The following is a 27,796-nucleotide window of genomic DNA, read 5'->3' on the forward strand; positions in this document are numbered from 1 at the left end:
GCCCAAATAAAGAAGTCCCAGGTCAAGCAGACCGGGGGGAAGGACGAAGGACAAAATGGCCAAAGCAACAGACAGCTGCTTTTGGCACAGCCATGACGGCCACTAGCAGCAGTCAAGAGCCAAACGCAGTAAGCACGGTATGGCTCACTAAAAAGTTGTAAAAAGAAAAGCTTCTGCTGCTGCCTGTCTGTTTCTAGGCACACTGTACTGTCATCAAAAAATCCTTAAGGGATGACTGTGGGCAGTGTTACTTTTTTGAACTTCTGTGTCCTGGGGATCCTTTGTCTTTCGGTTGGCTTCTGCTGCATGCTCCTCCCAGTGCCTTGCCAGGTCCTTGCGGGGGGGGGGGAGGGTGGCGAGGGGCTCGAGGGGGGGCAGAGTCATTAGTTAAGCAATCACCCTTTGGATGCCGTCCTCGGTTATCAGCTTTTATGAGTAGCCCTCGTGCTCAATGGATATGGAAAAGAGAAAGCCCCAGTGGTATCTCACTCCATTTTCAGTGAGCTATTTCGTCAGGTGACCACATTGCTTTCGTCTGGCAAGCGTGAAGGCCGACTGGTCTTGATAGATTATCTTGGCGGGGCCATAGGCCTCTTGGCCCACCTTTCTCAGGGAAGTAATGGAACCTTGCTAGAATTGTTCTCGGGCCTCCCGCCCATCCACCTGCCTGGTGCGCTCGGCCAATCGTCGGCTCATCAATTTAATCTGAGCCAAATGGGAGTGAAAGTGAGCAGTCCCCCAAAATGCAAGCAAAACTCCCCAATGAGAGTCAATAAAGGACACACCCCAGGAGGGAATGAGACCAAGACCAAGTGCGGGTGAAGTTAAAGGTAAAGTTTATCTAAACCAAAATAGGGCAAGCGGAGGACTCTGCAAACTCAGAGCGCTCTGCCCAACATTAGTCTGACATTACTTTAAAAAGGGTGACAGCATCATGAACGATGACATTGTATAAGGTACAGAAATTACAGTTCATTGCAGGAGCCGTAGATCCAGTATAGTTTCATAGGCGCCGCCTTCAGATGATTGGATAGTTGCTTGGCAGGAAGACTGACATCACATGCATTAGCCGGGCTGGTCAGTGTGAGGTGAAGGTTATGTGGCTCCGGGTAAGGTGATTGAAGTAATGTTTAGATTAGAGAGTTGGTATCAAAGTACGTAATAAGACACCCATGAAAAATAACCATTGACGACATAACAGTTGGGGGGAGAACCATAGATTTCACAGGTTATATATACACATATATTTGTCTTGTACCCCTGAAAAGGAGAAAGGTATGAAGGCCATCTTGTGTCAGGGGGCATGGGGGTGAACACTCTGTGCGGGCCCAGTGGAAGTAGGAGAGGTTACATTTGTTGCATTAAGGCATCAGTGAGACATGGGCCTTTGGCCGCAGCACTATCATAAGGAGGAAAAATGGTGGGGGCTGTGCGCTCGTTGTGCGCGGTGCTGCAGGAGAGGGGAGTGAAGGCCCTTTTGACTCTTCAAGTTTGGCCTAGTTCCATTAGTGGAGTTTTATAAGTAAACCATTGGAATGGGGTTTGAACAGGTTTCATTTACAACAAGTAAAAAGGAGTTTCTGATTACATCGTGGGCTATATCTTTGCATATGCTATGGTCCCCATGCTACAAAATTGTTCTCTTTACATTGGCCCCATGAGCTGCACCTTCTAGATCACACACTAGTCTCCTAGCATCTTGACATGTTTGCGAATATGCACAATACTAAAAAACAGTTAATTTACAGCATCCCACAAGAGCATGTGGGTTCTAAATATCATATTTATTTATTTATTGCATTTGTTATACGCCCAGAACCATAGGTATCAGTGAGGTTACAGACAGCGTGTAATGTTTGTTGTACAGAGTTACAGTCAATCAGAAGAAAACATGGTGATGCACATAACGAATCTTCATTTCAACATATATACCAAAAGACAAATAAAACAATTATTGTTACAGATGACCGGTCAAGGGCACCCTAGTATCAGTTAGACCGTAGCAGAGAGGGGAGAAATCATATTAATTTCAACTTGTTTGATGTATTATTTATCGATTGCTCTGTTACATCTCATAGGGACAGCTTCATCACATGTTAACACAGAAGGGAATTTATTAACAGAAACGGGGAATAGCATTGTGGGTGAAGCAGGGTGGTACACAATCGTGGGGCATGCATCTGCCACATAAAAAGGGTGTGAGGTTGGGGGGGCTATAAAGATTATATATCTTATGGACAGCGTCTGCAAATAATGAGGCAGGTTTGTGGAGATTAATGGTTTTTTCCAGGCCCAGGCTCTGGCCCAGTCATTTGCAGGGCAGTGATGTAAGGAGGAAGGCGATAGATACAGTGTTTAGTTTGTATCCGTTCATGCCCAGTGAGAACAGGGCAGCTTCAGGGACACCATAGGGGAGGAGGTGGGGGGAGTGGCTGGCTAACTGTGCACAGCTCTAGGGGAGAGCTGCAGGCCTGCAGGCTGGCTTTGCTATGAGGCCTGCTTGGGCACATACAAAATGGAGTCGGGCTTCATTACAAAATGGAGTCAGATCCCAGCCCTCTTACAGGTGCTGCACCTATGTGTCGACCCAAAGCTGCTTGGCACCTCTAGCCAGAGGTGTGTGACCAGCCGTGGGGTGAGAGTGGAGTGGATTCGGGGATAGGGAAATGGAGGAGAGGGGTCCAAAATGACATGTGCTCCCACACAGGAGCCTCAACACTTCCATGATCGACCTCTTGATATCTATCTCCCTCGGTCTCTCCCTTTCCTTCCGGGAACCCAAAAAAGCAAAGGTTGTTCCTTCGCTCCCTATTCTTGAAATCATCCATCTTTAGCTCGGCTTCCGACTCCCTCCTTTCCAGTTCCGATAACCTCATGTCCATTTGTGTTTCCAATTTATCGAGCAAGGTTGATACACTCCAGGCATTGAACCCTCATCAATGGCGTCCATTCTCTGGTCCATCTTGGCCAGTCAGAGGCCAAGCGCTAAGCGCATTCCTCTTATTTCTTCAATCAGCGCTGCAATGTCCTTTTTGGTGGACACAGGGTCTTCCTCCATTCCTCTGACCTGGTTGGAAATGATCAAGGTAGTGTTGGGTCGGGGGGGCCAGGAATTTATTTCTCCAAAGCCGTCCTCCAGCTCATTTAGCTCCGAGCTCTCGTAGTTCCCCACCACCCCTTTTGTATATATCCCGGCTGTACCTTTCCAAGCTGGGATTTTGGGTCCAGTGGGGTGCGGCATTGTTCACTGTCCACACGAATCCTGCGTGTGTTGGGTGGGTACGCTGGGGGATCTGAGGGTCAGGGGAGGGCCCCCTTCACATTCATGGTTGCTGATTGTCCCCAGGTGCTCTCTGGGGGTTATGTGTCACTCCTTTGGGGTTCTTTCTTTATGTGCCTCCACCCCTCAATTCTGCTGCCCGAGCGTCTCTCCTCCCTCTCCACCGGTACAGATCTGCCACAGATTTGGGTGTTGTGGCGAGGCAGGCACATGCCCCTCCAAGTAGAGGGGGGAACCACACCTCTCCACCTGATCCCACTGCTGATATTGGGTTCCAGCATCACCTTTCTGTGGAGTGTCGGGCCCGGGCATTCCCATCAGACTCCCTTCTCCAGACCTCTCTGGCTAGCTCTTGTATTTGGTTCAGGTCCTGGCTTGCCCCCCAGGATGGGGGCTCGGAAGCCCCTCCTCTCTGCTTGCTCACCACCTCTCCCTCTGCTCTCCACACCCTCACTCCACTGGATCCATGGTCATAGGAGGATGGGGGGGGGTGGCAGGTCCTACCTCTCAGCCTCACTGGGGGCTTCTCCTGGGTTCCAGGACTTGCGGGAGGCCCTTCCTTCTTCGCGCTGTATTCTCCTTCACTTTGGGGATCCAGTCTCTCCCTGCGGGTCCTCTGGACAGATGTGCTTTCTCCCGACGTCTGCGAATCTCCGGGTGGGAAGCGTGGCCCACCCTGCAGGACTACCTCAGCCGTGGTTGCCTCCCATGCCTCTCTGGCGTAGTCTGCTCACACTCTGCCTTCTCAGCTGGGGGTCTCCGGTGCGCTGCACTGCACCCGCCAAGGACTCTATGCCAAAGATGACATTTGTGATGTCATCTTTGATGTCCTGGGTGTTAGTCTTAGCAGTACACGGCGGTGGCGCGAGTTATGGTTGCTTAGTTTATCATTACTGGCACATTTCTGGGGTTTTACTTGTAACCATAATGTCCCATTAACAAAGTTTTTTCAGTGAACTTTATGGGTTTTACCAGTGCATGCTATTTTCCCACAACCTACTAATACTTGCCCAATATAGTAATATTTTTGTCCAATTTACAAAGTTTCACCTTAAAACTCTGCCATTTCCCACCTTCTAGCATAATCTTTAACACTTCTATACACTTTTTGCAACCTTTTCAACTAATTTTGTGTCCGTAGACATCCGGGAACATCTGACTTCATCACGGACCTTTCCGGACAGTGCCACGTGACCATATGCTTGTGCGCAGCATGATGATTTGTTTGCGAACGGGTCCGCACTTCACAATCGGATCCGTGCTTCGAAGACAGTTCGGAACTGCATTTATTACTGATCTATGAACTTTCTATTTCAAAGTTTCCCTTGCACAGCTCCTACACCTATTCTTACTCTTTATCAATTAACAATCTAGTACACTACCAAAGTGAAATGCACAGAGAGTAACTTTGTACTCCGTCACAGACTACCTGGACAGTACTCCTACGGGACCACCTCCATGTACTGCCGCACCAAATCCAACAACCGCAATGCTCTCAGAAAGGTTGTTCTTTTCTTAGCAAGTAGGAGGCTGTCTTCCTCCACCTCATCTTCAACCAATACTGTAACCACACAGCCTACTTCTGTGGGACACAAACTCCCAACAGATGCCTGGCAAGCAATAAAAGAGGCTTTTGATCCAGATGACAACAGTTCTCCGTATGTACTACAACACAACATTCTGCAGAGGGAAGCAATTTCGAAGTGCTTTTGAAGCTGCAATCAAGGAGCATGTGAAACTCTGCCTTAGAAGTAACACACATGCAAAATCTTCCCCGGTCCACTTGCCCCTCCGTATTCGTGCTTGGTGCCTTTTCCCTCATTTCCCTCCCCACTTTTCGTTCTAAGCTCTCCTGCAAAAAGAAAATGCATCAAAAAAACAACGAAAGAAATGTTCCTTTTAGGAACCACCTTTCACGGTTAAAAAAATAGAACTAAAGAAACGTATAGGCTCCATCTACATTAGATTTCTCAGTAAAGTACATAGACTCAATAAGACTTTCCAACATTTCCATTAGCATTTTGTGTTATACTAATGGGAACATTGTGGTGTTCATCCCCCGTTCCAGGGACTGGAACAGTGGACAATGGCCCGGCCACCAAAGTTATCAGCCCAAGCGAAGCAAGAATGGATAACGAGGTCTCCGGACCATTATCCCCCATTCCAGCCCCTGCAATGGGGTTAAAGGCCATTAGCACCCCGGGTTCCCGTCCCAAATCAGGAACTTGGGGTACTAAAAATAAAAAGGATTTTTCTTCCTACACCAGGACGCCTGTGACATCCCGGTGTAGGAATGAAAATCCTTTTCTAAGGTGGCCACCATGGAAATGGAAGGCGGGGATCCATACAGGTCCCCTCTTCGCTTTCCGTGGCAGCCTGCAGAAGGCGAATAGAGAACCCTATGACCATATTACCACAAGCACATTTTTCTTCCCTTTCAAACCTATCCCACTTTCGAAAGAACTTTACCACAAAGCCTGTCCCAGGTGGATATGGCCACTTTAACCCCATTTGTTGTCCCTCGTGGTCATGGCCAGTAGCCCGATTTTCTGGGTCAGGACCTTATTCCATGACTCGGACAATCGTGCCACTGCCCATGCCCACAGACTATACCTCAGTCACCAAAGGTATATCACTTTTTTTGTACCTACATTATGACACTTGTCAAAAAATAAAACACAGGCACATTTGCATAACCATGCTTCAAGGTCCTTGCCAATGCTCCTTACACAAGTTTGCTGGAAATCCACCCATGTTTTATTTTTTCAAAAGAGTCAAATGTATGCACATACAATAGTTGTATAACTTAGCCCCCACTTGACAAAATCCATTCAGACTTTACACAAACATTCAAGGTTGGATCTATAATCTTTCTGAAAACATTTGTCCACATTCGTCAAACAGCAACAAAGTTATAAGCCTTCTAAAATGTTGAGGCCCCTTCTAATTTAGCCCAAACTTAACAAAACCCCACCAAACTGTACAAAAACATGAAGATCTAGATATAAAATCATTTTGCCAACTTTTGTGTAGATTCGTCAAATGGCACCTCATGTATAAGCCTTTACAATATTTTGGGACACCCCTCTAATTTTTCCCCCTCATTACTGAATCTCACCAAACTTTGCCAAACCTTTCGGACCTGGGTCTAGAACAGAATTCCATGCAGTTTCATTGAGTGGTGCCAAAGTTATAAGCCATCCAAGAACACGAACCCTGTAATACAGAAATAGGCACGGATGTCTGCAAACTTCACAGGACTGTTTGCAAACATCCGGACCATTCGCTGACTTTTACGGTGAACACCAGCCGTTTTTTGGCTTCTTATTGCCATATCCAATCCCATCCCATCCTCCACCTCCCAAGAGATTCTTGAGTTTGACAACTGCAATGTTGCGTTTTTTTATTTTTTTCATCCGTGAACACTGGCAAGTCTGCGAATCCAACATGGTGGGCGTTTCAAGAAAACCAACACATTTCACGCTTTCCCCATCCAATCAGCGGGTGCGCCCAATGTCCACGGACATCCCGCTGCCCAATGGGCCAATCCGATCACTGTGCGCGGACCGAACAGGGAAATGGGTCCGTGGAGCAGAGCCAGATATCACACACAACTTTTTTGACTTACTTTTAGCCCATTTTAAAGAAAACTACTGGACGGATTTACAGCAAATTTCCAAAAGCACGCTTTTGGGAGCAAGCCGCCGCTCCTGCCACAAATTTGGTGAAAATACGTCCAGTGGTTTGGGCTGTAGGCATGAGCAAATTGTTTTTCCCATTATGTCTATGGCAAAACACACATTTTTGGGACCCCTCCTACAACTCAACCCCCCCAATGGTCCCCTTGACGGAAGTTCACCGAACTTACCAAAAAAATTCAGAGCGGGCTATCTACTTTTTTGCAAAGATTGGTAATGATTCGTCCAGGTGGAGCAAAGTTATAACTCTGTGGGCTACATTGACCCACTGAACAGAATTTCGAATGGATTGTGTCCGCCAACGTATTCCACATCTTTGACATGTAATGTCCACAGCTGTGCACTTCGGAAACTTTTTCAGCAGAGGGCGTCCTGCGGCGCCTCGTATGTTTCATCGCAGAGATGCCTTTTTTTCTTCGACCCCTCTGACTCCGCAGTCTGGCTTCAAGACTTGCCAGGACTGCAAGTTGAAAATGTCGATCACTGATGTTTGTGGTGCTTGGGCGAGAGTCCTGATACCGATGACTGTTCAAAATGCCAGTCGCCGACTGCCAAGGCCTTGCGGGAGCGTAAGGGGAAGCTCCAGGTAGGTAGAGGTTCTAAGCCCAGTAAGTCCCGTACATCTAAATCGAAAACCAAAGGGGTGTCCACCGACGATTCGAGGAGCGACTCTCCGTGTCAGGAGGAGGCCCTAGGTTCTCGGTCCGGGAGTGGTTCCCGCCATTCTTCCTCATCGTTGCGTTCTAGGAAGCGCCGTCACTGGTCTCCTTCCCCGTCCTCCTCGGAGGATGGAGCCGCGAGGCAAGTGGCATGCCCGACGAAGTCCTCGACTCCGGAGGAATGGGCTGCCTTTAAGGAGCAGATGTTAGCGATCTTTAAATCGCAGAGCACTATTTTGGTCGCACCTTCTTCTGAAGCTGGCAAGGAATGGTCTTGTACTGTGGCTCGCACGTCTCAGGCTCGGGTCTGAGACGCGACTCGCACCGGGAACCTTTGAGGTCCCGTTCGAACAAGGTTTTGGATAGTCGCAAGAGACGTGCTTCCAGGTCTCGGTCCTAGTCTCCAGCAAGATCGCTGCAACCTGGTAAGGGCTTGAAGCCGGCGTCGACTCGGTCAGCGCCTTGTCTGTCCGACTCGGATGCCGACACTTTGCCGTCTTATCAGCCTCGGCACCAATGTCGATGCCAAAGCCTTCGGCGCCCTCGATGCCTTCGGGTATTTTTGCCCACAATTTACCATTGGAGTACCCTGATCTGGTGGATCCTGCAAGGAAGGCTATGGCGAAGTCTGTGAGGCCAGTATTGGACTCCAGACCCTCTTCTGTCCCTAGGCCAGGGTTTCACCTCCCTCTGGAAGACATGTATGAAGAGGAAGAAAGGTCTGAACTTGAGGACCCTTTTGAGCATGCTGTGGCTCCAGTCTTTTCTGGAGACAGTGAATTGGAGGAGTTGAGGCAAACCCTTCATGATGCCAGTGGGTTGGCCACTTCTCTGGAAGTGGAATTTGGCAGGCCTGAACCTGGGGCTCATGCCGAGTCTTCATACAGGCGGCTCACGGCTAGGGTCTCGAAATATCTGGGCTGCTCCGGTCCTCCTGAAGACTTTGTGCAGGATGATCTAATGGACATTTTAGATCAAGGTCTGTCCTCTGACCTGGTGTTGCCTTTTCAGCTCACTTTACAGAGAAGGGTGGCAGCTGCTTGGCAGTCACCGGAATTTCTTCTGGTTGTTAATAAGTCTTTGACAAAGAATTACTGCCCTTTTGTTAGCGACCCCAGCTACTCATACACTCGCCCCACTCCCGAGAGTTTGGTGGTTTAGGCGGCTACGGCCACCTCGAGGCAGGCGGCATACCTTACCATCCCTGCCAATAGGGATGACAAACGCTTTGACGGTTGGGCTTGCAAGGTATTTTCTTCGGGGAGTATGGCGTTGAAATCAGCCAACTCCACTTGTGCCTTAGCATGGTTTTCACACACTCTGTGGAACTGTTTCTCTAGCGGCAGAGCATATACCGGAGGGGGAAGAAAGGGATGGGTTTGTTGCTCTCGTGCTGGATGGCAAGGATGCCATGTGCGAATCCCTTCAGTCGTGTTTGGATACGGCTGACAGTGTTAGCCGGTCCATGGCTGCATGCACCATTATACGCAGGTTGGTGTGGTTGCGGAAGTCGGATTTTGCCCCGGATTTGCAAGCCCGTCTTTTGAACATGCCCTTTTTTTGGCGCATATTTGTTTGGCAACAAGGCTGACAAGATCCTTCAGAAGTTGCAGACCTCGAAAGCTGCGGCTAAATCTATAAGCGCAGCTGTGCGTCAACCTCTGCCTTTTCGTCCTAGGGGACAGCAGTGGAGGGGAGGTTCTTTTCGTTACTACTCCTCCTTTGGTAGAACGAGAGGGGCAACCAGTCAAAGGGGTCAGCGGAAAAGTACCCGTGGTGGTTGGGAAAATAGAGGTGCCAAAGCCGCTCAGGCAGCTGCCTCTTTGCCTTCAGGAACTGCCGCAGCCGCTCCAAAGCTGTCTTGAGGCCATGTCACATGGTTCGCCGGTTGGAGGCAGACTGTCTCAGCATCTCAGCATCTCGAAGAGTGGCGAGCCATTACTTCGGATGCGTGGGTTCTGGATACGATAGCCCACGGCTACTGCCTTCCATTCCTAAAGCGGCCTCACAACAATCTACCGGGGAAACTCTCTTTGAAGCTTCCAGATCAGCTTATTTTTTGATCCCAAAGAAAGACGGGGGGGATTGAGACCCATCCTGGACTTGTGTTGGTTGAACAAACCTCTCAGGAAGGACAAAGTTCAAGATGGTTACTCTTTCTCAAGTCCTGCAGGCCCTTCAACTTCAAGATTGGTTGCTGTCTCTGGACCTACAGGATGCTTACTTTCATGTGCCGATTAATCCCAGGCACAGAAAGTACCTGAGGTTTGTGGCTGGAGACTCGCACTTTCAGTTTTGGGTCCTGCCGTTGGGATTGACCTCTGCCCCGAAGGTCTTCACCAAGTTTACGGTGGTGGTGGCAGCGTACCTCAGGCGAGGGGGGGGGGGGGGACTCACGTCTACCCCTACCTGGATGACTGGCTGATCCGGGCAGACACTCCCAAGCAAGCATTGGATCACCTCTGTCTCACCTACCGCTCCCTTCACAGGCTCGGCTTCTCCCTCAATTACAAAAAGTCGCATCTGACAACTTCCCAACAGCTCCAGTACATCAGGGCCATTTTAGACATGTCCTTGGGGGAAGTGCTCGCCTTCCAAGGTGAGGGATCATCACATTGTGCAGATGGTGGGCACGTTTCAACATGCCCAGAGTCTCCCGGCTTTCAAATTCTTAAGGTTGCTCAACCTCATGGCAGCCTGCATTTTTCTGGTGCCAGAGGCCAGAAAGAGGATGAGATCCCTGCAATGGGTCCTCCAGATGCAGTGGTCGCAGTTCTCAGGCAAGATGTCAGATTCCACTCTCGGTCTCCCAGGATCTTCTGTGGTGGGCCAATGAAGGGAACCTGATGAAGGGGGAGCCAACCATGGCCGGAGGTGACTGTAGTGACAGATGCTTCCCTCACAGGATGGGGCGCTCATGCAGACGACTTGACCGCCAGCGGTCATTGGTCTCTGTTGTAGTACAAACTCCACATCAACGTGTTAGAGCTGAGGGCCATCAGTCTAGCCCTGAAGCCTTTTCTGCCATCTGTACAGGGGAAGTGTGTCCTGATCATGACGGCCAACATAGTGGCCATGCACTACCTCAACAAAAAAGGGGGGTAGGGTCACTCCCATTGTGCAGAGAGGCAATGCAGCTCTGGTTCTGGGCCATCCAACAGGGAATTTTGATCTCAGCAGTTCATCCGGCCGCAGATGAAAATGTGGCGGCGGATGCTCTGAGCAGGCAGAGCGCGGTCTCTCACAAGTGGGAGTTGGCTCAGGAAGTCCTTCAGGAGATCTTTGCCCTTTGGGGAACCCCACAAGTGGATCTCTTCGCCACCAGTGCCAACCGGAAGTGCGAGAGATTTTGCTCAAGGGAATTTCCTCCGAGAGGAGCCTTAGGAGATGCGTTTGTGGTGGATTGGTCATTCCCACTGCAATACGCATTTCCTCCAGTCTCCGCCACTCCTCAATTGTTGCAGAGGGTACGGAGGTTCGGTTCCCACGTGATCATCATTGCTCCGGATTGGGTCAGGAGAGTGTGGTACCCGGACCTTCTAGAAATGTCCATCTGCCCTCCACGCCGTCTTCCCTACCGAGAGGATCTGCTCTCGCGAGAGGGGGGGGGGGGTGGAATCAGGTTCTCCATCCGGAGGTCAAGACTCTCGACCTTCACGCTTGGTATCTGGAAGGTTGAGATGGATTGGGACCTCCCGGATGACGTGATGGTGTTTCTTTCAGCCAGGCGGCCAGCAACAAAATCCCTGTACCATTGCCGTAAGGTCTGTGACTGGTGCAGAGGACAAAATGTTGATCCCTTTTCAGTGCTCCATTCCTATGGTTTTGTCTTTCTTTCTTTAGCCCACAGGAGCCTTCAAGTGGGTACCATTAAGGGTTACCTGGCGGCGCTGTCTATCTTTAAGCGCTCGTCTGAAGAATGTTCTTACTTCAAGATTCCTCTGATTTGCTCAATTTCTTAATGGACTGACTAATGTGTTCCTGCCGTCCCCTGTGCCATTTTGGGATTTAAATTTGTTTTTTTAAATTTCTCATGGGTGCTCCGTTTGAACCTTTGCACTCTTGTCCTATGAGATGTCAGGCTTTTTTCCAAACTTCTTTTTTGTCCATGGAAGCTGCTGAACCCCCACAGTCCCCTATTAATGCTGACCTCTCTACTGATAATTAACAGTGTAGCTGTTAGCATTCCCGAGGGAAAGGGGGACAATGGGACAAAATAACAAACTCCAGGTCTCATTCTGATTCTTGAAGTCACTCAACCTAATGGGGGGAAAAACAATATAAACAACATTTTGTTTACTAACCTTTAGTTGTTACAAACTCTACTTCCCCTTCAAAATTATATCCCAGATTAAAGAAGAATCGCTTCACCATACCTGATAATCCTCTTCTCTATACTTGAGGATTACATTTCTTACTGTGGAATATTCTGAAAGTCACTAGACGGTGTCTCTCCTGTTTTTAAAACTCCTTACTGGAAGACTGCTGAACAATGTTCTTGAAGTAGTCAAGTATCAACTCCTTATAGATGTTTGCACATGTATAAACAATTGACCTTGCCGGGAAGCGTCTTTAGTTTAATACACATGCGCGACAGGAAAACAGTTTTCAATCATAAAATGTTTTACTTGAAGTATTTGGCATCCGCGTAATAAATAGACTTGCCGGGAAACGTTCTTGGATTTATACGCCTGCCCGGAAGACTACTGTTTTCAGTATTAAGACGTTTCCTTTTGCGCCTGTGTAGAAAAATAGTCTTGCCGGGAAGCGTAGTTGGATTAATACGCATGCGCGACAGAATACTGTTGCGGAAAGTGTCTTTAGTTTTATCACGCATGCGTGTGTAGAAATACTGTCATCCGACTGCAGTAGGTGATTCCCATTGAATGAAGAACACGCACGCAAATTAGGATGTTAGTTTAACGTAACAAACCGCTTTCAGCATGAGTCTTCAGTACTTTAACCTAACACGGTGTCACTTGCGCAGACAGTGTAATACTTCTAAACCGAACGAAAAGGAGCACAAATAAACACACTGCGCTCTGAATATAAGTATATGTTAAACTACGTCTCGCAATACTGTAACGTTAATGAAAAAAATAGCTAAAAAAGAAAAACCGAACACGTGCACGCATTACAGCACAAGTACTGAACGCTATGCTGTTAATAAGAGAGAGGTTTAAATCCAAATGAACGCTCTCAGATACTTTCTTTCCTCTAAGAATGAGATTTTAAATGTAAACATAAAACTGAAAACAGAATTAACACAGGAGATTAATCTTTACAATAAAATGAGCTGATGAAGTAAAATAAAGTCACTTAGCTTGCTTCTTTCTTCATAAGATCTCAGGAATGATTCATTCCAAAACTCTCCAACCAAACTCCAGAATCCTGATGATTCAATTTTAATAATTTTAATCTCAAAATGTACCAGCTCTTCATACATAGGACCTTCCTGCTGGGCTGCTGACAATGAAAGGCAGTTTAGAATGTTCTGACAATGCCTTTTCTGAACTTCTGACCAATCAGGAATGTTGCTTGAAATCACCATCTTGGCTTGGGAATTTCTCCACACTCTGTACTTCTGGTTAAGGCCCAAACCATTTAGCATATTAAACACACATATACTTCCCCACAATCAACCACAGCTCTTGAAACCTGACATGAGATTGTTTGCAGTTATTTCCGCTCGTAGAGTGAGTGAATTGCAGGCACTTTTCTCTAAGCCGCCCTTTACTGTGTTCCACAAGGACAGTGTTGTACTGCGGGTACCACTTTCCTTTCTACCTTTCATTTAAGTCAGAAGGTGGTTCTCCCTTCTTTCTATCCTCCTCATCCTGGTAAGGAAGAAGAGCGACTCCATAGGTTGGACCCTAGGAGAGCTAATAGTTTTTACATTGCTAGGGTGTACAGGGTCAGAGTGGACGATCAACTCTTTGTAGGATATGCTGGACACAGATTGGGCCAGGCTGTTACCAAACAGACCTTGTCCTGGTGGATTGTCCTCACCATTACGGAGTGTTACTGATTGGCGGGTAAGGACCCTCCTGAAGGGTTGCAAGGTCATTCCACTAGAGGTGTGGCTACTTCCACCGCCCTCCAGTGGGGTGTTCCTATTAGGGATATTTGTGATGCCGCTACATGGGCTTCGCTCCACACCTTTGTTAAACATTACTCCCTGGATACGATCCATGGTCAAGATATGGCCTTTGGTAAGGCGGTTCATTATTCCGCCATCTGATTGGGTAATCTAAATTCTTTTCCCTCCTGCATTTTCTGGTACTGCTTTGGGAGTCTGTTAAAGATGTGGAATACATTGGAGGACACAATCCATACGAAGAACAAGTTACTTACCAACTGGTAACGTTCTTTCGACTGGATGTTCCTCCAACATATTCCACATCTCCCTCCCAGCCTCTGGAGAATTTCCTATGCGATTTGCAGCTTACGTTTCCGGAAGGCTATGTGCAGTCTAGCAGGAATGAGACTGGTGCCACACGTTCTGGGTGAAAAACTTAAACTGAGGCTACTGGCACCGTGCGTCCTATTTATGACATCCGGTGACGTCACCCTCGACGGAGGCCTTCGAGGTACATCGACCCGACGTCATCCACACAGGACGCCCACTGCCGAAAAAGATTACGAAGTGCACAGCTGTGGACGTTACATGTCAAAGATGTGAAATACGTTGGAGGAACATCCAGTCGAAAGAACGTTACCAGTTGGTAAGTAGCTTGTTCTTCTCCATAACCAAGCTGCGCTTCAGCAGAAACAGCAAAATTGCTGTGCTGGCTCCAGTGAGCACCATTGCACCAAAACTGCATTTTGCAGCAACAAAGATGGCTTCACTGTTTTGCCATGCGGCATTGGGCAAGATGTAACAGGAAGCACCCCGAGAAAGGCTACTAGGGTGTGTTCTTGTTTGTCTTAAAGAAATGGAGTGAAAAAGCAGTGCTGCTTTGCTGCAAGCCCAAAATTCCCATTGAAAAAGGGAATTTCGCCTCTAAAAGGATGCCGCTCTGTCCCTTTTTTCACCAAACTGCTTTTATCAAAAAGACCCTGTCATGCCCAGGCATATTCACATTGTGATCCATAAGAAAAAAGCTGTATTCCTGAATGTCAGGCTGTGCCAGTCAAACCTGAGAAAATCGACAAAAGCTTTCCTTCAGCTACATGGGAAAGGCTTAAATTGTGCTACAAAATGTCAAATATCACTGCTTGAAAAGAAAATCGGAGCTTTCTGTGCACTTGTCAATTCATGGAGACCTTTGCTTGGTACAGACTGTTGTGTAAAACAAGCTGGCTACAGCTACAGAACCATATTGGAAAGGCAGATGCAGAAACCGAATTTGAAAGGAATATGCCCGCTTTCACCACATGTCAAAATCAGCCTTTGCAAACTAAAGAAGAAAATGCCTGTTGGAAGGTACTATGTTGAACAAAAACTTCTCCCTGCCTAGCAATGTGAAGGGGGTTTGTGCTGTGAAAAAAAGCCTGTCCAGCCATATACTTCTGTGCATTATAAATAAGAGTCCATGACAGAGCTCCAGACAGACACTCTCTCCTGAATTTCCTGCATCGGCGTTCCTGATCTCCCTTCATTCTGCTGATTCCAGATTTTCCCTAAAAGGCCAAAGCATTGCTTACCCTACTCCAGAGCCCACTGCAAAACCCAAGCATAGCTGATTCCTACTCCAGCAAGGCCATTGATCCAGAAAAAACCCACTAATATCCGATTAACAAAAAGGGGAAAGCGGTGGTACCTTTTGCATCCTGAAATCAGACCGGTTTGCGGCCCACTAACTGCATGCCCGCTGCCATCCAGCTGTCCATAGCGTCCGGTGACCAGACCTTACCCAGCTGTCTATTGCCAGGATTGTCCGCTACCTGGTGACCCGAGCCCTGGAGACCGGAACCTGTTGACTGTCCAAAAATTCCAAAAACTCAAAAGTGGATTGAGTATAATCCCCCACCCCACAGAAACACCTAGCTTACTTTGCCTTGTCTTCATCCTTATCCCACTCTATAAGCACTCATATTTATACCCTGGTAACTTGTTGAAACTGTTAGAATTATACGTGTACCTGTCCTTGACTTTCTAAAATGCCAGCGCTATCTCTTTATTTTGTCTTCTGTAAAACCTAAGCCCTTAGTCATATTTTGAGTGATCAGACTAGTTTCCACTTTGGGTTGGACGCTGGGGTGATCGCGAATCAACCTTAGATCTTACTGTGTCCCTTTTTGGCGGTGTAGTCTGAATAGTCTAGTTTAAAGTAAACCTTTTCTTGTCTCAACTGATTTTTTTTATTTTTTTTTCCTATTTCACAGCTTTATTTTACTGAAATCAACCCTTTTTATATCTTGCATATCTCATCCAGTTTTTTAGCTAGCCCAAAAACCGCACTTCAAATCAGAGTATTTCACCCGTTTTTATTAAAAACCGTTTGGGTAATTTAAAGTGGGAATTGAGAAAATTAAAGTTTTCCAACATGTCATTTGGCAGCAGCATGCTCTAAACTTTCCACTCATCTTTCAATTGTATGCCTTTTGCTGATCCATTGCTTTGCGATTGCCAGTGATATAACATACATGCTATTGTGATAGAACATATGTTTATTATAAATTTAACCACACATTAATTGTTTCTAAAGGTCGAGTGTTATTTTAGGCCTTTGCTACCTGCTGCTTCTTTCTATTCACTCAGAATTCGATTATTTGTGGGTTGAGGTAACATTGCAGGCGGAAACCTTAACTTGTGTGCTATTTGTCCTCATCCAAAAAGTGCTCCTATTCACGTGTGCTTTGTATATGTTCTAGGAGAAGGTTAAGCAAGTGCATTGCTTCCATTTTCATTGTAAATATCACCCCATTGGTGACTGCTGCCCCATATTAAAATTGTATGATTTCTTTTGAATTTTAAAAATAAATATTGCATTTTCACCAACTGGCCTGGTTCATGGTCCATTGTGACCCAGGGTATTTGAAAAAGGGGGAGTGATACGAGTTGTGTACAATCTCAAATTGAATTTGCATATAATAAAGAGAAAGGCATATCAATTGAGCGCTACATCCTAGGCTGAGACCAAGGTGTGTGTCGTCTGATTGAAATCCTTAACCAGTCGCCCAAAAAGTTGCCTTCCTATGAGTTGAGCAACTTAAACATAACTACATGGTCGATACTGCAGGTCATGTATTATATATATACTTTTTTTTTCATGGGAGACCATTGAGTCTTATTTTGGCTGCAGCCCCCTCAACTTCTCTGTTCAGAACTGTTTGCTACCATTTCAGAAACTCTGGGAACGGATGAAGACTAGAGGGACTGGTTGGTGCAATTTTTAGACTTGGAACAGTAGTTTGTGTCTGCCGTCTGCCACAGTTTGATCAAAGCAAGAGTGTAATCTGTGGTCAAATAGCGAACGCTCTGCTCTGGTTGAGTAATCGAGCTAAGGGGCCCACAGCGCTAGCCAAGGAAATGACTATACTTCCCTTTTGGAGCCTCGCTGTTGTTTTGGTAGAAGCCAGTGGTCATGCCAGACCTGCAATTTTTTGCCCTCATCATTTCGCTGCAAGCAGTCCCTCCAGCTGATTGGAATATGCACATATCAGGGCTCCAGTTGAGTCAAGGAACCACTGAAGGTGGCCACAATGTTGTTCTTTGGGTTTCTACAGCAGGCTTCCATCACCCACAGACTTCATCACTATCTTGGGAATGCTCCTCTAGATGCACAGTTTCGGCATGTGTGGCTATTGCTTCTGTGTGTCACCTTTCCCTTCAAAGGTGTTTCCAGGCACATCGAGGCATTACACTTCTGAGGACATGCATTCCGACTAAGGTATCTGCTTCAAATTTTCCAGGGCAGTTGGAGCTGTAAAATCAGGTGTCCAACTGCCTCCAATGCTGCCCATGCTCCTCTCCCTCCAGCAATGTTTAACCTTTGTGCATTTAGAGACTGGGGTGTCTGGTCCCAGTTAGTCTAGTATGGAAGTTGCTGGACCTCACAGATCCTCTTATGCGTCCTGTATGCCACTGCTTTCTCTTATCTGCACCCATGTGCTAGGAGCATTCCTTGTGTATCTTTTGCACAGACATACACACGCACTTGGTCTGCTTGGTGTGTGCATGAGCCACGTAATGAGGTCTAAACGCTTTTTTTGGGCCACCTTGCTCTCAGGTGAGGTCTTGTGGTTTGAGCTTGCTCAAAGTACACAGATTGAATTTTCAAGGTGCTCACTGGCAAACAAAGCTCCCTCTCACGTGCTAGCGATTTTAAGGTGATGGCACCTGCAGGTTTTTTTTCTTTTTAACTAGGCTGTCAAACTCAGATGGGAGTAAAGGTTGAGCTTGGGGATATGATAAGGTCACTCGAATCTCTGCAGTTCTTTTACTCTCTCTACTCTTGCAGTAAGCATCTACTGAGCTTTAGCTATTCCAAAATCTCGCTGCTTTTGAAATAAAAGAATACAAGGTACCACCAGTCAATGCAGCAACTTGTCCTACAAGGATACTTTAACTCTTTTTTTCATAAACTCTCTGTAAACAGGACATTTGCAGATTCCCTGCACCCCTCCAGAAATTAGGGGTTGTCGATTCAAGGTTAGGGATGAAAGTCAGTTGAGAATTCCCTCCAAGATTCCACAAGAACTCAGTGGACCAATCTGCTTCTTGGTTCTTCACTTCTATCTTGGAAAGTCCTACAACATTCTAAAGAGTAGTAGTTCAGGAAACTCCCAACCTTGCTCTGCAAACAGACTACCCCAGATCACGCTTCTCCTAAACCTGCAGTACCCCCTGGAAGTGAAGCAGCCCCACCTAGGGGACCTGAAGGCATGAAAGTGGGGCCTAAGGACACCTGTTTAAAGGCAAGTCACCTAGTGCTTGAGAATGTTTTCCATCCCTGCAGCCCGTCGGTGTGCAAGGGCCAGAAGGCAATGCCAGGTTTACCAAAGGAGAAGCCACGAGTAGCAGCTGCTACCTTTAAACGACATCCATGTTGAAAGACCTTTTGAAGGTTTTATGGTTTCTTCAATAGTCCTCTCCTTTGACGAATCCACTTTTACAGTACTCGGTTGCTTTCCTTGATGTTGGTGTAGCAGCCAGCATACTGACTGGACGGTCCCTGGATGTGCAGGTGAGCCCAACGCTGGCCCTGGAAAGCAACAACTGTGCCCAAAATCATATACTTCTAAGATGCACAGCGTTGCATATTTATAGTTCACTGACGTTTTGAGGTCTGAGGTAGTAATTCCCAACATTTGCCATCGACAATTTGATCTAGTGTTCTGACAAACTGTTAATAACCCCACTGCCTTTTCAGTTCTTGGTGAATCAAACTACTCTAAATTCAGCGTCTTGCCCTGGCTATTCTTCCTGGCTTGGTGGCAATGCTGTTGTCAGAACGGTGTCATGCTTTTTTTGTTTACCTTAACCTTTCCAATCGAGGTTTTTTTTTTTCTTCTCCAAACATCCGTTTGGTAAGTGCACAATAATAATTTACTACGTTTTTCTATTGCTCTGAAATGCGGCTTTTCAAACCCCATTTTATCACTATGCAGCCTTATTCAACAACTCCTAATATCGGCAAGATCTGTTATATACAAAGTTACATTGGAAATACAAATGTACATTGAGAACAACCCACAGGACACACCGTCACATCCAACTCCTAGGCACAAACATGAAGTGCTTCACACCCTCTTTACCCACAAAATGCAAAACCTTTCTTCCAGTCTCCAATAATGTTACTCAACAAATTTGCTTAAATGATCTATCTATACAAATAGCATATTTGAGACAATTGCTTAAAAAAAGTCAATCAATTAATTGCATTGGTTTGTCAAGCAAAATGCTGCCCATCTTGCCGTAGAGTCCATACTTTGAAGTTAGTGCCCACATCCTAGCTCTTTTTGGGGTGTGATCTTCAGGAGATTCCAGCTTGCACTAGGCAACCCCGTCACCCTTTTTCTTTTAAATTATTCATTTACAGTAGCTTTTATCACCTATTCATCCTGTTTATAACAACCGTAGCTATAAATGCTATTTCCTATATTCATTTACAACCAAACATTCCTACAAAATCACGACTGCAACTCTGCTTCCATTTATGGCTGCACAAAGAGACCATATGACTAATCAAATAGACCCAGGTAAATGTTTAATTTTCTGTGTAGTGCATTCATACAATGTGGCTCAGTTTACTTTCATGCACGATGTAGCATAACCTGTACAGTATCAGGGTTCAATTGATCAATATATTCTTACTACTTTGTAACAGTGACTTCCATGTGGCAAAACGTCCTTCTAAAATAACTTCCTATAGGAGTCCATTTCCGGGCACATTGTAGTTGGCGAATTAGTCAGTTGCAGTTCTCCTAGGTAGTCCTTCAGTGGTTTGAAAGGGAAATGATGCATATAAGCATATAACTGCATGGGCAACAGCATGTTCCTTCCACGATACAATATGAAACCTATGTTTTGAATGTTTGTTTCTACTAGTGCTCTCGTATACTTTTGGGGAGGAAGTCTAGAATTGTGTGGCTCCAATTTCAGTCGTGGCATCTGGAGACTAGACACAAACCGGCGTTTCCACTTTTTTAAAAATTGTATAGTCCTTAACACAGTTTTACAAAGGTAGCGGGCGCCCCTCTCTCGCAAGAACAGACATGATAACCTGTTCAGTGGTTATTAACCACTTGAGAGTTCGCAGCCACTGCTTTTACTCACTGTGCCTTTCACAGATGGGAAATATCCATTTGCATATCAGTCTTTGTCCTGCCCAGGGGCAGTCCAGCACCGAAATACAATGGCAATTCCAATCTGAACGAGAGTACCACCAGCAACCCCATACACGTGTTTCACCCTTGTTGGGGATCATCAGTGAGGTGAAGCTGATGCCTCTCTAAGCACAGTGAGAGGGAGACCACGTCTGGTTGCCCCCAGGAGACCTAGGGTTACCAATCCCAGGTTCCTTAAAAAATAGTTTTACAAAGGTAGCGGGCGCCCCTCTCTCGCAAGAACAGACATGATAACCTGTTCAGTGGGTGCCCTTCACAGATGGGAAATATCCATTTGCATATCAGTCTTTGTCCTGCCCAGGGGCAGTCCAGCACCGAAATACAATGGCAATTCCAATCTGAACGAGAGTACCACCAGCAACCCCATACACGTGTTTCACCCTTGTTGGGGATCATCAGTGAGGTGAAGCTGATGCCTCTCTAAGCACAGTGAGAGGGAGACCACGTCTGGTTGCCCCCAGGAGACCTAGGGTTACCAATCCCAGGTTCCTTAAAAAATAGTTTTACAAAGGTAGCGGGCGCCCCTCTCTCGCAAGAACAGACATGATAACCTGTTCAGTGGTTATTAAACACTTGAGAGTTCGCAGCCACTGCTTTTACTCACTGTGCCTTTCACAGATGGGAAATATCCATTTGCATATCAGGAACCTGGGATTGGTAACCCTAGGTCTCCTGGGGGCAACCAGACGTGGTCTCCCTCTCACTGTGCTTAGAGAGGCATCAGCTTCACCTCACTGATGATCCCCAACAAGGGTGAAACACGTGTATGGGGTTGCTGGTGGTACTCTCGTTCAGGTTGGAATTGCCATTGCATTTTGGTGCTGGACTGCCCCTGGGCAGGACAAAGACTGATATGCAAATGGATATTTCCCATCTGTGAAAGGCACAGTGAGTAAAAGCAGTGGCTGCGAACTCTCAAGTGGTTAATAACCACTGAACAGGTTATCAGGCCTTGTTCTTTCGAGAGAGGGGCGCCCGCTACCTTTGCAAACTAAATTTCAAGGAACCTGGGATTGGTAACCCTAGGTCTCCTGGGGGCAACCAGCCGTGGTCTCCCGCTCACTGTGCTTAGAGAGGCATCAGCTTCACCTCACTGATGATCCCCAACAAGGGTGAACACGTGTATGGGGTTGCTGGTGGTACTCTCGTTCGGGTTGGAAATGCCATTGCATTTCGGTGCTGGACTGCCCCTGGGCAGGACAAAGACTGATATGCAAATGGATATTTCCCATCTGTGAAAGGCACAGTGAGTAAAAGCAGTGGCTGCGAACTCTCAAGTGGTTAATAACCACTGAACAGGTTATCAGGCCTTGTTCTGTCGAGAGAGGGGCGCCCGCTACCTTTGCAAACTATAGTCCTTAACACAGTTAACACGATCACAGTGAAATTTAAATACGTACAGATTAACGAAGAACGGAAGGATTTTTTTTTTTTTTTTACAAAAATCAAACCAAGACTATCCTTTCCCAATAAGCACACCAAGAAAGAGAACACTTCAAGTCAATCTCCAAAAATCTGCTACAGATGTATTCAAAAACCTTGTTTCTTTTGTGATGTCTCAGAATAACCCTCTCAATGTTGGAAAAGGGAGTACATCTCTTGAAGCCATTCAGATTTGGGGTGAAAATTGGTGGATTTCCAGTTTCTCAGAATAATCCTTTTGGCCACCAAAGAAGCCCTGAATAGCCAGCTCTTTTGTGAATAGGCCAAGTCCTCCAGCTTCATATCCTCTCTACATCCAAACCCAGATCTTGGTTCTCTAACTCCAAGGTCTCACTCCAGAAGGTCCTTGCTTTGTTGCAGTCCCACAACATATGTTCCAAACATTCAATCTTGTGTTTGCATCCCCAGCAGGCATTGGAGACACATAGTCCATGTTTGCACATCTTCTCTGGAGTCCAGTATATTCTATTTAAGTTTGGGCTGCCTCACTTGTTCACCAACATTAACAGACATTCTATGTATATATTCCTATGTATTCCTATGTCATTTCAGTCATCTCTGAAGAAAGGCAACTTGACAATGTCCCCAGGAGCTTTGCATTCCTTTCCAATGTGCCACTCCAATGCATGTAAACAGCTGAGGCTATAAAGTCTGAGGTGAACAATAATCTCTCTCTAAAGTCACAATCGGCGAGCTTTTCCACAGGTATAGCAGATCTGTGATCTCTTTATTCTCCAAATGTACAGTAATTGAGACCATTGATGTCTCTCAGATTCAGGCTTCAGATTCCACTTGATATATTGCCGATTTTCCCTCTGGTGTAAGTCATTTTGTTAAGATCTTCCATTGTCTTTGGACCAAAATTGGTAGCGCCTGCATAGAAAGGCCAGTGCCCTTATAAAAGATTTCCTTACAATTTGAGAAATAGAACTCAATTAATGTACTCCTTTCCTTCAGGTACTTTGCGAATGAGCCGTTTGCTGACATCCATCGTGTTGAAGGAGTAAGGGGGGTCTACATTGCCACTCTCATTAACGGGTCGTTCAGTGAAGAAAATATGAAATCGGTCATCACCTTCGACAAAGGAGGAACTTGGAAGTTGCTTCTCCCGCCAACGCACAATGAATATGGAGAAAAAACAAATTGTGAGGTAAACCTAGTACATGAACACTTTGTGAGATTGCAATGGTTAATGCGCAAGACCCTGGAAAGGCATATAAAATGTACCATTTGTATTTAAAGGGTCCAATTCACATGTTGACCTGTTCTAAGAGATTTGGTGAAAAATAATTTGATTGCATTTTAGAAAAGCCTAGGTATGACTTTTTAATATTGGAGATGACGAAGGTGTCCTGTCTGAGAGTTCTTTGTCCGCTCCAATATTAAGTGATATCAGTCATACATGCAAAAAAGAGTAAAATAGATGTTTGTTTCCCGTTGTGAAATTTTACTGATTTCTCCCAGACCCAATTTCCCAGGAGGTGTACATTTTGGGCAGGATTCCCCTCATCCTTCCTCCCATTCATAGCTGCTTTTTTCTCCTGCCCGCCATCTAAGACTGCCACACGTTTCAGTGTTGTTCCCCTGATGGTTTCGCAAATATATGTTAACAAATTGCATTTTCAGGAGGAAGTATCCTGAACATTGTGGTCGATCAGAACAAGGTGGCATTGGGACTGACTTTCCTTTATTATCAGCTGCAAACCTATCTTTAGGTCTAGATCCTGAACCTATTCTATAAAAGAAACTGTCAAAGGGTGCCCATCAGGAAGGTCGTTACAAAACCAGAAAGTCCTCTGTTGAAAGGTCTACATTAACTTAGACTTTCCCTACCACTTACAACAAAACATACAAATCAAAAAATTGAATGGTTGTTGGTTTCTGAGCTTCGCCCAGTTATGTTTTCCTTCCTAGGGCTCCTCGCCCTTAATGCACAGTGGTCTATATGAAATTTCAATTGTTCTCTCCCTAGCACAGTTCATTCCAATCAAATAAGTGTCTTTGTCTGGTTCTAGTTCTCTCCGCCTCCCTCCCCCTTTTTGAGATCATCTACCAGGAAGGATCCAGGTGTTCTTGCCTTCAAGTTGGTGTGTTGGTAGTGGCCCACCTTTTGCTTTTTGTATTTCTTGCGCCCCACTGCATATTCTGGTATCTCCCCTGCCTTGGGGTCCAGTTGCTCTCGCAGCATCTGGGGTGTTCCCCTCTCTTGCCCCGCCTTGGGTCTTCTCTCACCCTGCCCTGGGGGTATGGGTTCGGTCACACCTACTTTGGGTGTCTGGATTCTTTTAACTTTCCTTGAAGTCTTGTCCTGCTCACCCCACCTTGGGGTCTTCCGCTCTCCCTCTTGTTCGGTCCGCAACTCTCCCTGCCGCCCTGTCTCGGTTGATTCGCAGCTCTTCATGTCTCCCTCTCATGGTCGGCCGGCGGCTCTCCCTTCCCTTCCCTCCCCTATCCCTCCCTTCCTCCATTTCTTGATTGTCGGCTCTCCCTTCCTCCTTCTCTTGGTCAGTGGCTCTTGGTGGCTCTCCCTTCCTCCATAGGTTGGTGGCTCTGTCCCCCTCCCCAAGTCTGTCCCTCTCTCGTGCACATGCATTGTCTCTCTCGCGTGCTCGGTCTCTCTCTCGGTGTCTCTCTCGGTGTCTCTCTCGGTGTCTCTCTCGGTGTCTCTCTCGGTGTCTCTCTCGGTGTCTCTTTCGGTGTCTCTTTCGGTGTCTCTCTCTCGGTGTCTCTCTCTCGGTGTCTCTCTCTCGGTGTCTCTCTCTCGGTGTCTCTCTCTCGGTGTCTCTCTCTCGGTGTCTCTCTCTCGGTCTCTCTCTCTCGGTCTCTCTCTCTCGGTCTCTCTCTCTCGGTCTCTCTCTCTCGGTCTCTCTCTCTCGGTGTCCCTCTCTCGGTGTCCCTCTCTCGGTCTCTCTCTCTCGGTGTCCCTCTCTCTCTCTCTTTGTCTCTCTCTTTTTCTCTCTCTCTCTCTTTGTCTCTCTCTTTGTCTCTCTCTTTGTCTCTCTCTCTCCCTCTGTCTCTTTGTCTCTCTCTCCCTCTGTCTCTCCCTCTCTCTTGCGTGGTCTCGCCCTCTGTCTCTCCCTCTGTCACAATCCATGCCCCTGACCCCCTCAGGTATAACAGCCCCCTGGCAGCAGTGGGGCTAAAGCCCTTCACACTGGACCCAAGAGCCTTAAAACTCCATCAGAAACATACATGGAGTCAGTCTTGGCGCCAGGCTCATTATCAGGAATAAAGCAATACTGGTTTTGGACCCTAATCCATCATGGAGGCTTATTACACAGCTCAGTCCTTTAGAACCAAGCCATGCAGTCTGGTGTTTTGGGTGTGGCTGGGCCTGGAACGACTTGGCCTGGAACTACTTTACCTGGGCTATTTAAACCACCCCCAAACAGCAGAACACGCTTCGCGTTATTCTGCACTCCTGCAGCGTAACGCTCACCGTGTCCAGCTCCTGCTCATCTGCTTCTCCGGCGGCCTGATCCTGAAGCCCTAGATCCGGATTCCATTAATAACCTGGAAGAACAAGAACAGCATTAGCGAGCAAGAACACTAACCTATGAAGTAACCGGTCTTGAATCCATCCTGTGCTTCGCTTACCTTGCCCATCTCCGGAGTTTGCCGCAACCTGCAAAGGTAAAAAAAAACAAGGACCGCATTAATAACAATTCTCACCTGGGCAAGCAGTGAGTCCTGGCAGCACCCTGCGCTTCTCTTACCTCACCCATCTCCGGGTTTCACCGCAACCTGCAAGGGAGAAGGAACAAGGTCAGCATTAACAAAGCACTTACCTGGGCAAGCAGCGCTTCGATCGCTCATCACTCCAGAACATCACTGTAACTTTGTCAGGCTGGTAATATCCACATCCAACGCAGGAGCTGCTGAGTCCCACGATCCCACGAAGATGTCTAGCTCACAACTAAACTGAACAGCTGAGTACTAGACACCCCTGGGAGGAAGGGGGGAAAAGTGGATAAAATAACAATTCAGACACTGGATCTTCTATCTTCATCTGGTCTCTGCATGAATGAAAATTGTTAAGCATTAAATAATATTACAAAACTAAACAACTATTATTTTATGAATATCAACAATCCTACCTGAATACCCTCTGCAAAAAGCCCAGAGGATGATAATTATTTCTATATATTTTTTTTAGTTTTGAAATAACTTCAACTCTTTTACCCTAAAAGCAAACTTTGGTGGTCATGTTTCATAACTGTGCTGCTGAAAACCAATGAACTGAATGTCATTACAAGTGACTAAACTGATGGAGGTTCCTTGTGGAAATAAATGAACTTGAAGAAAAGAAAATGTGTTTCCAAACAATGTCAATAAAACTGTGAACACAAACTCCAGAATGTCTCAAGAAGATGAGTCTTTTGAATGAAGCACACTTGAAAAAATAGTTGAAAACACAGAAATAATCTTTTGTTTTCCTTAAAATGATACTATTTCCTTAATCAGTTCATTCCATTTCATTTACCTCTCTTTATGGAAATAGTTCAACAACCAAAGGAAATACCATTTAATGTTGAGTGCAGATTTAAAGTAAAGTTATTCCTCAAAAACGTCTTTGCATGTAATGAGATGCATTTGGAAGATTCCTCATATAATATGGTAAACAAGTCTTATATATTTTCCTCTTTGTTAAAAATACCTTGGCTCAAAAATAAATATCCTTCTTGGTGCTGCTTTTAAAAAACAAGGTTGCCTGTGTAGTCATTAACTTTAATAGCCTTTAAATATCATGTTTTCATGACTTAATCTCTGATGAATGAGTTTGCCATGTAAAAACACTGGCTTTACAACACAACGTCTTTTAATCCTTGCACTTCAGAGGAGAAAATAACAGAAGATAAGGCTAACTTTGGCAGTTCATTTAGATTAATTACATAAAAAGTACTTAGCTTATTTTTTGCTTTAGAAGACCTCTCAGCATTTTCTTCCTAAGAGTTTTCCAAGGCCCAAAACATAGGAGATAAACAGAAACATGACCAGCTCAGGAAACTAAACTAATGAAAGGCAGTTTAGAATGTTGGGAGTCACACCATTGTCAACCTGCCACCCAATCAGAACTCCTGCCTCTGCCCTCCATCTTGCCTTGGGGTATCTGCAGTACTCTGAATATGGAAGTTAAGGCCCAACCATTTTAACAGTGAAAGGACTATATTTAGTTTTTAAACCTAACAATGAAATAAACAAAGAACATAAGGATAATAATTCTTTAATTACCACTTATTTACTATGGAACCTGACAAACTTGAACAAAGAGAAGAGAACACAGGTTTGCAATTAACACCAATAAACAGTGCAGCGCTCTGCGCATCAATAACTCAGTGATCTTCGCCATTGGCGCGGCAACTCCGAGATCGCAACCATCCCTGTGAAAACAAAAAAACATTGTTGGGGAACAGCGTAGTGGAGCAAGAAGCAGAGAAGACAGAGAAAACTGAGGAAAAGAAAGACAGAATAAAGACGGAAAAGACATTATAACTCACCTGGAAGACAGTAAGCAGAGTCGGAGTCACAGCCGGTCTGGACCCGACAGAAGGGCACACGGACCAGTGAAGCAACTAAGTCCACGGAACGCCCGCACCAACCACGCGCCCCTGCACAGAGACTCAGGACGGAGAGTTCAACGCACAAAAACCTAAGGTGAGCAATAACCCCAAGGGAGGGGATTTGGACCAGAGGGAGGTGGGAGTCCACCCATCACAGAACCAGTATCTTAACCCTCCATTCTCCTGTTATAGGCGCTACCCAACCTCTGGTACATAACCAAGCAGAGAGGGGTCCGGGATAGCGCTTAGACCTCCATCCAGTATCGTGTGGCGCCCCCGTGGATACCAGGTGAGCGTAACACTTGCTCGCTGTCTCTCTCGCGCTGTGTCTCTCTCGCGCTGTGTCTCTCTCGCGCTGTG

At 46.2% G+C, this 27,796-nt stretch overlaps 1 protein-coding gene across 2 annotated transcripts in view; it reads left to right on the forward strand.

Annotated features, from left to right (window-relative positions):
* The window catches only part of SORL1 (sortilin related receptor 1), a 1,341,481-nt gene that overhangs the window by 236,207 nt on the left and 1,077,478 nt on the right, over positions 1–27,796 (forward strand). For both annotated transcript variants that reach the window (XM_069614318.1, XM_069614319.1), the window contains exon 9: positions 22,833–23,025. In XM_069614318.1, coding sequence (XP_069470419.1) covers positions 22,833–23,025 — 193 coding nt within the window. The remainder of the gene's footprint in view (positions 1–22,832; positions 23,026–27,796) is intronic.

This window comes from Ambystoma mexicanum, chromosome 9 (assembly GCF_040938575.1).
Source record: "Ambystoma mexicanum isolate Mex_15411 chromosome 9, UKY_AmexF1_1, whole genome shotgun sequence".
NCBI lineage: Eukaryota > Metazoa > Chordata > Amphibia > Caudata > Ambystomatidae > Ambystoma > Ambystoma mexicanum.